Source organism: Protopterus annectens, chromosome 7.part0 (genome assembly GCF_019279795.1).
Source record: "Protopterus annectens isolate FY-2018-M chromosome 7.part0, PAN1.0, whole genome shotgun sequence".
Lineage (NCBI taxonomy): Eukaryota > Metazoa > Chordata > Ceratodontiformes > Protopteridae > Protopterus > Protopterus annectens.
Window position 1 is genome coordinate 760615714 of NC_056739.1, and position 13016 is coordinate 760628729.

The 13016-nt window shown below is 34.1% G+C and overlaps 1 protein-coding gene across 1 annotated transcript in view; it reads right to left on the reverse strand.

Annotated features, from left to right (window-relative positions):
• Positions 1-699: 699 nt before the first annotated feature.
• The window catches only part of LOC122806087 (extracellular calcium-sensing receptor-like), a gene marked incomplete at its 5' end in the record, with an annotated part of 600856 nt that continues 588539 nt past the window's right edge, over positions 700-13016 (reverse strand). The window contains one exon of the mRNA XM_044076325.1: positions 700-1613. Coding sequence (XP_043932260.1) covers positions 700-1613 — 914 coding nt within the window. The remainder of the gene's footprint in view (positions 1614-13016) is intronic.

Below are 13016 nucleotides of genomic sequence, written 5' to 3' on the forward strand. Positions count from 1 at the left end.
TCATTAGCTAGAGTCCTTTCGTATTGGCTTTTGCTTCAGTATAACTCCCTTCTTCTTACTCTCTTGCCTTTACTATTCCTGCACCAGTGTTACTTAATTATCTGCTGGCTTCTTCCTACATTGAGCTTTCCCTCCCCCCAACAATCCCTTCTTCCATTCCATCCTCACTTCTTGGTGATGTCCTTATACTAATTTTCTCTTCCTTCAACTTCCACTAACCTCCCCACTTTACAACTCGTTTATAGCCTAGGCTACCCACTACTTCTGTCACTTTGTACTTTTACTCTTTCTTGTTAGTCTTTTTTTTCAATCTCTATTAGTTAAAATTTATATTTCCTATCAGAATAATCACATTTTTTTAAAACACATCTAGATTTAATTGTATTGTGAATACTATGTACACTGTGACACAGCTGTGTTATTGTGCTCGTTGTAATTACTTTTTACCTGCTGTAATTTATTATAGTTCATTGCCTATGTGCTGAGTCTGAAAAAAAATCTTTGGACAAGAGCACCTACTTAAATAACAAACACATAAAAATAAGCAAAATAATATCCTGAGAGGATAACATTACCCTGGAAAATAATAGAACAGAACACAGACACACTTTCCCCCACAGATGTAATTAATATGAAGGGAAGGCTGCAGATGTTGATAATAATGAGTGGATTAGACTCTTACCAGAATGACAGTCTGTTTCACTGTAGTCTGCCTGTTCTTTTTTCTATTAATTGCTTATGTGTGTTCCTCTCAGGTTTCAGAATTATAATATAACATTTGGGGAAAAATATACAAACTAGTAACCCAACACTGGAGCCCAGGATGGTGAATATCTCAACAGCAACCATGTACTTTCCCTTTGTACTCAGATATGCTGGAATGAAGGTCAGCCAGACACTAACAAACACTAACATGCTGAAGGTTATGTATTTGGCTTCATTAAAGCTGTCAGGTAACTTTCTGGCCAAGAATGCCACAATGAAGCTTATTGTAGCCAAAAGGCCCATGTATCCCAGCATGCACCAGAATGCAGTGTGTGAACCCTCATTACACTGAATTATAACTGTCCCAGCTTGGGACTTCATATCATACTCTACAGTCGGTGGGGTGCTAATTACCCATATGACACATATAACAACCTGTAAAAGAGTAAAGAAAACAACAGTGACTTTGGGTAAGGTTGGCCCCACCCACTTTTTTAGATTACTGTTAGGTTTTGTGGCTCTGAAGGCAATAACCACCATTACTGTTTTGGCCAAAACACAAGAAATACAAAGGACAAAAGTTATACCAAAAGTGGACTGGCGAAGTACACATGTTACATTCATAGGATGACCAATGAAAATCAAAGGACACAGAAAGCAAAACACAAGAGCGAATAGAAGAAGACAACTGATTTCCTGGTTGTTTGCTTTAACAATTGGTGTATACCGATACTTGATAAATAAGCCAAGGACTGCAGCTGGGATAAGTGAAAAGAAAATGGAAACAAAAGCTATAGTTCTACCAAGATGGTCTTCATAAGAGAGGAAGTCTACAGCTTTGGGGAGGCATCGATCACGTTTGTCGTTTGTCCATTTATCATCTGGGCACTTCAGGCACTCAGTGGAATCTGCAAAAGAAAAGTAAAAGGACTTAAAATTGAAAAAGTGAATTCCTTTTTGAAAGTGTAACAGGAAAAATACTGATGGGTCATAATGTATTACTGATGGACTATTTTAGTGTCTTCCATATACTGTGATCTATAAATACACATAAATATTATGGTATGTATGCAAATTACACTACAGGAAATATAAGCAAATAAAGTTGTTAATCTTGAAATAATTGGTCACTGCTATTTATTCATTCATTATCTGCATTTGTTACATTCGATAGTCTAGCTGGCTAAAACCATTTTCAGAATATGTTAAGTGAGAAAAGCTAAAAAAGGCATCAATCATACAGGTAATATAGCAGGAGATACAGTGGATTTAGTGTTTATGTGTGCACTTTAGACAGAAAACAATAGGCTAACTTCTGAACCATATGAATAACAGATAACATCAGTGAAAAGTAAAGTACAGTACATCTTATTTCGTGGGCACACACACCAGTTATACAAGATAATCACTTCTTGTAGAATCAATATATTTTGTCTGAATAACCATGAAAAAATTAGTCTGAAAGGTAAGACTTGGTAATTTAAAATAACCTTTTATGAGGGTATAGTACAGAAAAGTGACAAGTTAGACTGGGATGGAAGAAGTAAGGAAAGTTAAGAGGGCAGAGATAACTCCATATTATGTTCATTTACATAAACTCTGGAACTCCATTCTCCCAGTCACAGAAGTAAGCCTAACACATGATCCTTTCAAAATAAATGAAAGCTGTATCTACTAGGCAGGTGGTTATACCATTGCATAAATTTAACTTCAGATGAGTGCAAACCTTCAAACTCATCTCCATCTGATAATCCAGCTTTATCAGAGACTGTAGTCCCTTCTACAACTATAATATTTCTACCTTCCTATATAGCTCTTCCTTTTCTAACTTCCCTCTTGCTCTTTCCTGCTCTTCTTTTAATTTATCTCACGTGCATTAGTACATGTTCCCCCTTCTGTCTGTCCCCTTCCTCTTACTGGTTATCTGTTCTTTCCTCTCTCTAATATTCTCTCCTCTTTCTTCCTCCCACTGTCTCTTCCTCCTAATATTCTCTCCTCTTTCTTCCTCCCACTGTCTCTTCCTCTTAATATTCTCTCCTCTTTCTTCCTCCCACTGTCCCTTCTTCCTAATATTCTCTCCTCTTTCTTCCTCCCACTGTCCCTTCTTCCTAATATTCTCTCCTCTTTCTTCCTCCCACTGTCTCTTCCTCCTAATATTCTTTCCTCTTTCTTCCTCCCACTGTCTCTTCCTCTTAATATTCTCTCCTCTTTCTTCCTCCCACTGTCTCTTCCTCTTAATATTCTCTCCTCTTTCTTCCTCTCACTGTCTCTTCCTCTTGCTCCCCTCTATATCTCTCCTTTTTCTCCTTTGACTTTTGCTAACCCATTATTGTCCTGTTCCATTTTACACCCTAGTCCCTTTATTGACCTTACAATGTATATCACATTTCTTCTCCGGCCTTAGTTTATACAGATGTTACAATTGTTACTTGCTATAAAAAATATATGTGTATGGCATATGGCAAACAACTGTCCTATTCTTTACAAAATGTATCAGTACACTTAATAAGGTAGCATATTTGTTTTTTTCTATTTAAATATTTTGTTAACTCTTTATACATTGCATTATTTCTATAGTATCAAGTTTCTCAAACATTGATTATGCAATCAGTTTTTGTTAAAGTGTTTAAATGGAGCTTTTCTCCCCAGGATTCTGTTGAAAAAGGACGACTGCCATTTAGGCTATCCAGGTTAATAAATGGAAACAAACAAAATAAATAAATGTTTAACAAAATAGTTTTACAATACTTGAAAAACAATTAGCCAGTCTGGCATTCCAGGAAAGAAAAAAAGCTGTACAAAATAAAATCAATGATAAATATGCAGGAAATATTTCATATTTGAATTCTAGCACATTTTATTTGCACTGAACTGAGTTCTGCATCTAGTGCCTCAAGCAATTGGTACTCAGAAAATTCTATCTTGGGCACCTGTAGGTATACTGAAAAAATAAATTACTCTAAAAGGTGTGCATCATGGCATATGCGGCACTCATACCTTTCAACTGTACAGATTTTTGTAGAATGCCCAGATTTTTTGCCACATATTGTTTGTCTTGTTTCTCATAAAATTGTAGTTTTCTGGGAAATCTTTGAGGAAGGAAATGAGAAAATAATGATAGCCATTTGAGTTTCAGATTTCATACTCTTCAGAAAAATTATGTTAATGCAGAACCTGTTACTCTATCAACTTTCTAGGTTTGTAAGAGCAATATTTAAAAATTGTCCCTATTTGGGGTTTTTGTCCCCCAATTATTTATGTTTTTCTCCAGAATTCTTGCTCTAAGAGGTTGAGAGGTATGATGGCACCAGAAGCTGTGCATCGTGGTATATACATGGCACACACATGGTTATACCTTTCTGCAAGAGGGTGGGTCTGTGTTATGTCCTCTGCAAATATTAGTCATTTCCAAAGGTCACAACAGCTTGGAGAAACAAATATTCCTCTAAGTTACTGCAACCTTTGTGAGAAAGCCTGGTTTGTAGACATACTATTCCCGACAATATATAGCAAGGTGTGAAATAATACAGAGGTGCTTTCCATCAGCTCAACCTTGATATCACTTTGTTGGTGTCAGAAGCTATACTTCTGTCCAGTCACAGGGGCATACTTAACAAGTCCCATCGGACTGCAGGGCTGCAGCCCCTCCAGCAAAAAAAAGAACTTTTTATAATAAATAATTAATTTGTTTATTATTTATTGTCTTTCTTAAGCTCAGCCAGCTGCTTTCCTCCAACTGACTCGTCTGCGAGCATGCGCACTTTGCACAGTTCGAGTTCCATTTTTTAAAAAAAGTTTCATTTCAATAAATAAAATAATAAATTCACTCTAGCCTGCAATAAAAACAGTCCAGATTTCCAAGTGAAGGCATCAGTGTGATGCCCAGCAGTCTATGCGGTTTGCAACCACATAGAATTGGAAAGGGCTCGGACTGCCACGTCCGCAGGCACGTACGTGACATGGATAGGCTGAATAGCTGCTGATTGGTTCTTGCTCTCTTCCCAGGCTTTATGTGCTGGGAAAAGAGTGAGAAGCAAACAGTTGCAGGCAGTTAAGTGAATTTATTAATTCTTTTGCAGTTGTGGATTTTATTAATTGATGACTGACTTCCTAACTTCGTTCACCGGATGTGATTGACTACCACAGCTGAAAAAGATGGTGACTACACTAGAGTACATTCTTTTGTTGGTGGTGTGTGTAATACAATATTTACTAAATATGTGACATTAAATGATATGCTAATAATAGCAAGGGGCTAAATTACTATATATTCTGATAATACTGTACATAGCTGTGGTCTGTGATGGTTGCAGTTAAGTTGTGGAGTGAAATTTATAAAGGAATTATGGTTGTGAGGGACTCTAAATAATACAAGTAATAGTAGTCTAGGTACAGGGAAGTGGTAAAAGGTAGGGCTGCTGTTCATGAGGGCATTGGGACATCATCTTAACAACTACCAGTGTGTGTGCTGGAAATGTACTAATGAGCTGAGGGTCTGAGCAGCATGCAAAAATGAAAAGCTATCTGAATGCAGAGTCAGAAAAAACACCACAAAGTGTATTTTAGTAGAGGAAGGTACACAATACAGAGATGAATGATGATAGAAGAAACTACATATATGAACTATGCAATTATGTCTGCTGTGTATAGAGGCATGACAGCTTGTTGTAGCAGTTTTACTTTTTCAATATTTCGTCTTTCCTGGTACACAGAAACATGATCCTTCTTGGTCAAGTGTACTGTAGTTTTGGAACTCCAAAGGGCATCTTACAGTTACTGTAATCTCTTCACAAATGGTAAGAAGATCAGATGTTTAAACCTTGTGAGTGAATTAAACATTTACTGTAGAAAGTTAAGTATGCATGAAAACTTGTGTTAATAATTTTTGATTGTAACTCTCATGCCTCAAATTATGTAATGACTTTAAACCCCATATTTTACCAATAAATCACACAATTTATGAGGTCCCAGTGTTTGCTGGCATAGTCATGGAGGTCCTAAAAATCAGGGACACCTGAGAGATATGAATGAGTCTACCTGTGTATGTCTTCTACTCTGTTTGCATTGTTATGCTGCATGGTGATTTAATAATCACCACAGTAAAATACTCATAATATATCTAAAGTTGGACAAAGATGAAACAGTGTACTGATCCTGAACACATTCAAATTATAAGTTGCAATATTACTAGCTTATCATTTTTTAATGCAACATAGGCAATTTTTTTCATCAAGGGGAACATGCACTTTATTTGTAATGAAACAATGAAATATAAAGCTAGCAGCAACCTCTTCATTAGTTACAGATCTCTTTAATGTGGAATTATTCAGATGACTTTTACTTCTGCAGAGATTGTGCATAGTTACTGATACTGGTGGATTGTAGAAGTTTGAGTAGACCTTTCTGATGGAAATTTTCTGAATTGGGCAGTTTTGTCATTATTGGAGCATGCATTTTCATTGTTTACTGGAAAAATGTTCAAAACAAATTTAAAATGCCATCTAACAACTGTACTGTATTATACAAGGAAAATAATTGAATACAATCAGGAAGGTGTATCAAAGCACACATGTATGTTTCGTGTGCAAGGGGCCTATGATTTGAAAACAGTCCAAAGTTAATCTCTATCTGTCACTGGCCAAATGTATTTTCTTTGAATGTGGGTTTCAATGCTGTTTCAATGAATGTGAGTTTCAAGGGCAGAGAAGTTTTAATGCTAAGCCTATTTTCATTGTGAGACTGCATTGCTTTATTTAGCAGATGTCTAGTAGCGTTTGTGCTGTAAAATGTAAAATAAAACTTTCAAATGAAGTCCAAATCATCATAGAAGTAAAACATTATGCACATTACAGTGTTTATGGTAAATGGGGCAAAATAACCAAGTAATGGAACATTGGAATGGCTGCAGAGGGGAGGCTCCATTCGACCATGATTTTGTGAGGGGGGAAGGGCAGCAAACTCAGACAGCCCCAGCGAACTATACCTCTCAACTGTCCAGATTTTTAAAGAATGAATAGATTTTTGCTTCTTATTTTTGATTTGCTCCTCATATAATTTGTGGTTTACAGGGAAATCATTTAGGAATGAAGTCACTAAATAATGACAGACATTGAGTTTCAGACTTCATACCCTTCAGAAAAATGCATGCTAAAGTAAAACCTGTTATTCTATCAACTAGCTAAGTTTATACAACATCAATTTTTAGTACTCTTTGTATGCTCCCCCAATGGCCTTGTCTATATTTCCTGCATTAAGAGGTTGAGAGGCACACACAAATAAATCATTTTATAGAATTAGACATATTCAGACCTCTCAACTGTCCCTGATTTTGGCTCAAAATGTTGCTCTCCCCCTAATAATCCCTCCGCAAAATGGCAATTTTGGAAGAAAACGTGGATGGTTTACAATTAATAAATAATTGTAATGATCAGAGTTATAGATTACTTTTATTTTAGAAATGCAGGTAGATTCTCTTATTTTGTCAGCTGCTCAAGTTAACAGTACTAATATTAAAAAAGTGCCCCATCTTTGATAGGTTCCCAGCTGTATTGTGTGGCTATGTTATATTTTTGCATCACATTTTTGGTCCGTATTTCATAAAATTGTGGTTTTCTGGCAAATTAGTGACAAATCATTAAAGACTGAAGTTAGAAAATAATGACATACATTTGAGTTTCAGATTTCATACCCTTCAGAAAATTCATACTAGGGGGGCGTGGCCAAGGATGAACACAGGATAGCAGCAGATTTCTTCAGCTCCACCAATTTCATTACACTGACAGGAATTAATTACTTAAAAATTAATTTTTGAAGTAATTTTCTTTCTAAATATGTTTGTTTTATATAGTTCTTGAACTATATCTAAAAAAGAAAGGAAATCTTAACAATATTCCTGTCAGAAATCACTTTGGAAATTTTCCTGTCAGTTTATCAGTCTGAAATGAGTTCCAGTAAGACAAATTCCCAAGACTCCAGCATCAAGAAAGAACTTCAGTCTCTGATAATTATAATCCAGCAACTTACTGCTAAGATGGATAAAATGGATACTAAAATAGACACCTTCATAGAAAAAACTACAAAACAAATAGACTTGTTACATATAGACTTGCAACAACAGAAGATCCAGATGACAGGCATAGAAGAAGCTGTGAATGACATGGAAAATAGAATACAAGAAGAGGAAATCAACATTGAGTTTCTGCTGAAACAAAATACACATTTACAAACAAAGCTGGATGACCTGGAAAATAGATCTAGGCGCAATAACATTAGGATTTTTGGGCTGCCAGAAAATATTGAAGGTAACAATATTACTTCTTTTTTAACGACATGGCTCCCTAAAACTTTAGATTTACCAGAAGCTTTCTCTTTTGGTATCAAAAGAGCACATAGATCTATAGCTAATACTAACTCTAACAAAAACTATCCTAGATCAGTTATAGTTAGATTTCTATCATCTTTTGATAAAGAGATGGTTCTTAAATCTGCTTGGGCTAAAGCTCCTGTTAAGATTAATGAGACAACTGTGCATTTTGACAATGACTATTCTTCCATGGTAATAGCTAAAAGAAAAGTTTTTCTGCCACTAATAAGGGAGCTTAAAAAAGCACAGTTTAAAACATACCTTCTGTTTCCTGCCAAGCTTAAAATCTTCCTTCCTGATGGTCCTAAAATTTTCGATGACTTAGACTCTGCCTTACTGTTTATCAAAAAAAATAAGATTTTGGATAAAATAGAAGAAATGGAATGGGCTAGTCCTTCATTAAAGAGACTGGCAACTGAAACTTTGTGGAAGACTTCAGAGAAGAAGAAGAGACTAAAAAACAAATGATCTGTTCTATGGTTTTTTTCTCTCATCATTTTATTTCATTATTAATTTTTAAATATAGTTCCTGCATTTCCAAGAAGCAACAAATATTTTGAAAAATATTTAATCAAAGTTATTCTCTGTGTGCAAAGAAATGTTTTGTTTCATAACTAGTCAAAATATCTGGAGATTTAATGGCAAGTTGTGATTCAACTTGTTTCTCTTTCTGAAAAGGAGAAGTAAGGTCAGTAATTTGTTACATTTTTTTCTTTATCTTTTTTTTTCTTCTCCTTTTCTTCTTTTCTTTGTTTAAAAAATGACATTCTATTTAGATTATGTAGTGGGTAATGGGTGGGGGAGGGCAGGGAGAGAAGAGTAATGAAAATATGATTAATAGAATAATAACATATGTATTCCTTGTAAAAAGTTTATATGTTCTTCAAATGCTATTCCTAATTATACTTTCTTGATTACACTGCTTATGCTTGTTTGTAAATAATTTGTCATGCTTTAACTAATAATAATTAGAACTAAATAATAGTAAATAATATGTTTTATTTTTAACTCTATTAATATAAACAGTAAGTAATTGTTAGATATTATGAATTTAAATTAATTATGTTCTAAATATAATGAAAGAAAAAGCTTGCTTAAATGCAGAAACAGAGTTTAGTAATATGTGATCAGCAACCATACTAAATGACTGTGGCTGAAAAAAAATAAGGAACTTGCTTATAAGTGTATTACACACACACATCAAGAAAGCTGAACTTCTTACAGACATGACAAGAATGTAATCTGCTTTCACTGGACAACAGGACATGCTTTTCTAAGAAAGTTTAAAAATGTGCTTTTTCTAATCCACAAGGCGTTTCCTTGAAGACAGTTTACTTATCAGCATTTACAGAATCCACAAGGCATTTTCTTGAAGACAGTTTACAAGGCATTTTCTTGAGGACAGTTTACTTATCATCATTTGCACAAGAACAGATGTGTTAGCATTTGCGTCATCAAGGCAGTATCTTTCCAAAACCTAGAGGGTGTGAGTTTAACTAAAATATGTATAAAAAGTCTGTATTAAATCTAGTTGTTAGGGGTATGGTAGGAACACATTTGGTGTTCTGAGGTAAATGTTATATCTCTCACATCATCTGTACTATATGAGAAGTAAAGTTGGAATAGTACTTTTAAGCTGCAACATTTGTCCGGTTTGGTTTATTATAAAAGTTATTGGTTACTGCTCTTAAAGTCAGATGCTGTATCAGTGTATATTCTGCAAGTTTCTGTATGCAACAGACTGTGAATGCAAATATAACCAGACTTTGATTCCAGCCAGCAAGACCGAGTGTCTTAAGAACACTTCAAATCCCACAGCAAGAGCAAGCAGTAAGCAGCAGTAAGCAGAGAGAGCTCAATATAATTTTTCAATGGTGAGGCAGCTGAGTGACTAGCACCATATAATTTTTTCAATGGCAAGCTAGCCTGCATCTGAACCTACACTCTGCATTCGAACACAGGGGGAGTGATGGTAAGCCCTGCAGAGGGTTACTTCAGTTAAATTGCAGTAACTAACATTTGTACGTATGTGTCAATTCTGAACAGAAGTATTCCAGTTTATGCAGCTTGCAGTAGTAAAGTTTTTTAGACGTCTACATCCGGAGTGAGACAGAAGTTCCAGTCGCAGTGTCATAATTTCACTAAAGAAAAGGGGGATATCCACTAGCCCAATAGTTCACTGCCTGTTGTGCTTTCCCAGCTTCTCAAGTGACTTTGAAAAATGTCCAGCCATCTGCAACAACAGCCTGATCACCTGTTTTCTTGCTCACTGGTAAGACTTTTTTCTATGTCACATTTTTTAGTATGGTTGCTATTCGATAGTTTGGATGTTTAATTAGACAGTATGGATAGTAAATTGCAATGTTGGTATACACAGCATATTAGTAAATGTAAAACCTTAGTAGGACAGGTTGATAGTAAGGCATTATGCAAATTTATTACAATATTTAACTGGTATCTCAAAGAAAACCATGTGAAATATGACAAATGTTTATTGCGTGATTCAACAAAAACTGCATTTTGTGTATTATGTCATAAAAAAGTATTACATGATGTTGCTAAAACAATAGACTGTGAAGAAACTAAGGCTAAAGTGTTTTCATTATATTCAGATGTTAAACAGTTATGTCCTGTCACCACATGTGAGTCAAATCAGTTACTGATAGAACCCTTAGTACATTTTGTTACAAAAAAATGTAGTAAACTTCTAAAAAAGAGACACAATGACTTCAGGAAGTTTAGACAAGTTATACAAACATTTTTTCAAAAGTGCATAGGAGTTTCAGATTCAGCAGAACAGGTTCCTGAGACATATCAGGCAGACCATGAGGAGACTCTTAAACAACAGTTACAAGATGAAGAAAATAGATTAGCTGAACTGACAGAGACTGACTTCCTACATACATTGGGAAAGAGTAGGAAACTACAGCTGATCTGTACAAAAGAAATATATTTTATAACATGTTTGTGTTTTGAAAATGGTTAAGCTTACATGGTAGGATGGTGAAATACAAATCATTCTCAAATGTTTAAAACTTCCATTCAATTAAAGCAATATATTTATCAGTATTACAGTAAAGTAGAGCGTATGACTGCCATTCTCATAGCATAGTCAAAAGGTAAACAAAACAGTTCTTGTATATAAAAATTAAATAAAAATAGTTAATAAGAATAATGATTTAAAGTTACAAGACAGACATGCATGTATGTTATTTTCATCTAGAGTACATTTGTTTAGAATGCACAAAAGCAAAAGGCAGACAACAGCAAATATAAATAATGTAAATATAACAGTTAAATAAATAAAAAAAAATACTGAAATCAAAAGTTAAAAAATATATATGATTAAAGGAAAAATGCTAAAAAGGGTTAACTGAAATATGAGCTCAGACCTTCCTAAACTGGATGAATAGTTACAGGAAATGTTGAAAAGATAAGATAAGAAACAAGACTGCTAGACAAGTGGCTTGAGTTTTTCTAAAAACTTATTATTTAAAACATAATTGTTAAAATGTTCACATGCAACACTATTTGGTAATTAAGCAACAGCAAAGATGAGACAAAAGTCTATAGTTTGGTAACCTAATAAAATAAATGTATAACCAAAGTGTTGGGCTGACATACATTCTATTCTCACAGTATAAAGCAGATATACAATACTGCAGTTCTGCAGGGGGAGGGGTACTTTATCAGTTTTACACACTGTGTGAGCAGTATGTGTTGCAAAAGGGTCTGAAATAAAGTTAAAAGCAGAAATAATATATTGTTCCTTCTTAACCATACTGTTTCAGGGGGAGGGAAAAACAGGTATTAGTGCATTAGAAATATTGGTAAACAGATTAAACCTGACAGGATAAGATATTTTACAAGTTGTTAATAGCTATCATAATGGTCATTGTATTGTTTAGTATTAAATTGTATTTACAACCTGTTAAACTCTAAAGTTATACAAGGGATAGTTTAAAAAAAAACAAGAGATGGCTTGAAATTGATTACAGCTATACAAGACATAGTAAAGATATGTAAAAAACTGAACAAGATTGGACACTATTTTTTAATATGTTTTTGGCAAGACAATGTTGGTATAAAAAAGCATGAATATTTTTAATTGCTGAGTATGTAGTTTAAAATAACAGGACATATGCATTTGGTGCCATTTCCACTAGATATTTCTAAAGAGACATAAACATTTTCCAAGATTTTGCTTAATATTAATGCTATTAAATTTGTAAGATTAGACTAAATTTACTTTATAGTCTTTGTATGTACAAATGTAAAAAAAATTCAGTACAAATGATAGTCTTTGTATGTACAAATATAGAAGAAGTCACTACAAATTAAATTAATGTCTAGCAATGAATATGTGTGAAAAACCATGTTTTAAAAAATTGGGTTCAGGATAGCTGCTAAATTGAAATGCATGAATAGCAAACAGTCTATGTAAATGCATACTGTACAGAATACATTGTAATAAGTTTAAAAGTAATTTGTCAAGTTGTAATATCACTGGTTTTACCCCAGTAAAATAATTGCTTTCAAATATTTATTATCTAAGCCCAGTTCAGTACTTTACCAAGATGTTAATGGGCAGTTCAAAGACATGACCACAATGTTATGGTTAAAATGACATTGAAACTGTATATTTTCAGTAGTGTATAAATGCTTGCAGTAGCACATGGTTCTTGTCTCTTATATTTAATTCAACAAGTTGCAAAGAGTTAATGAAACAGTTCTAAGTCATAAATTAAATTCTGTAATTGCAAAGGAATAAATTAATCAAGTTAAACTAAAGCAGACACAGCTCATAACTGATAAAATAATTTCACAGAATGGTCTGCAAAAGAAAAAGTTGTTAAATACATTCAGTTTTGGTAGTAATACTTAATATCATTGTATTAACTATGTAAAATTGCATTTTGATCAAAAGAAGACTAAAAGTTTGTTTCTT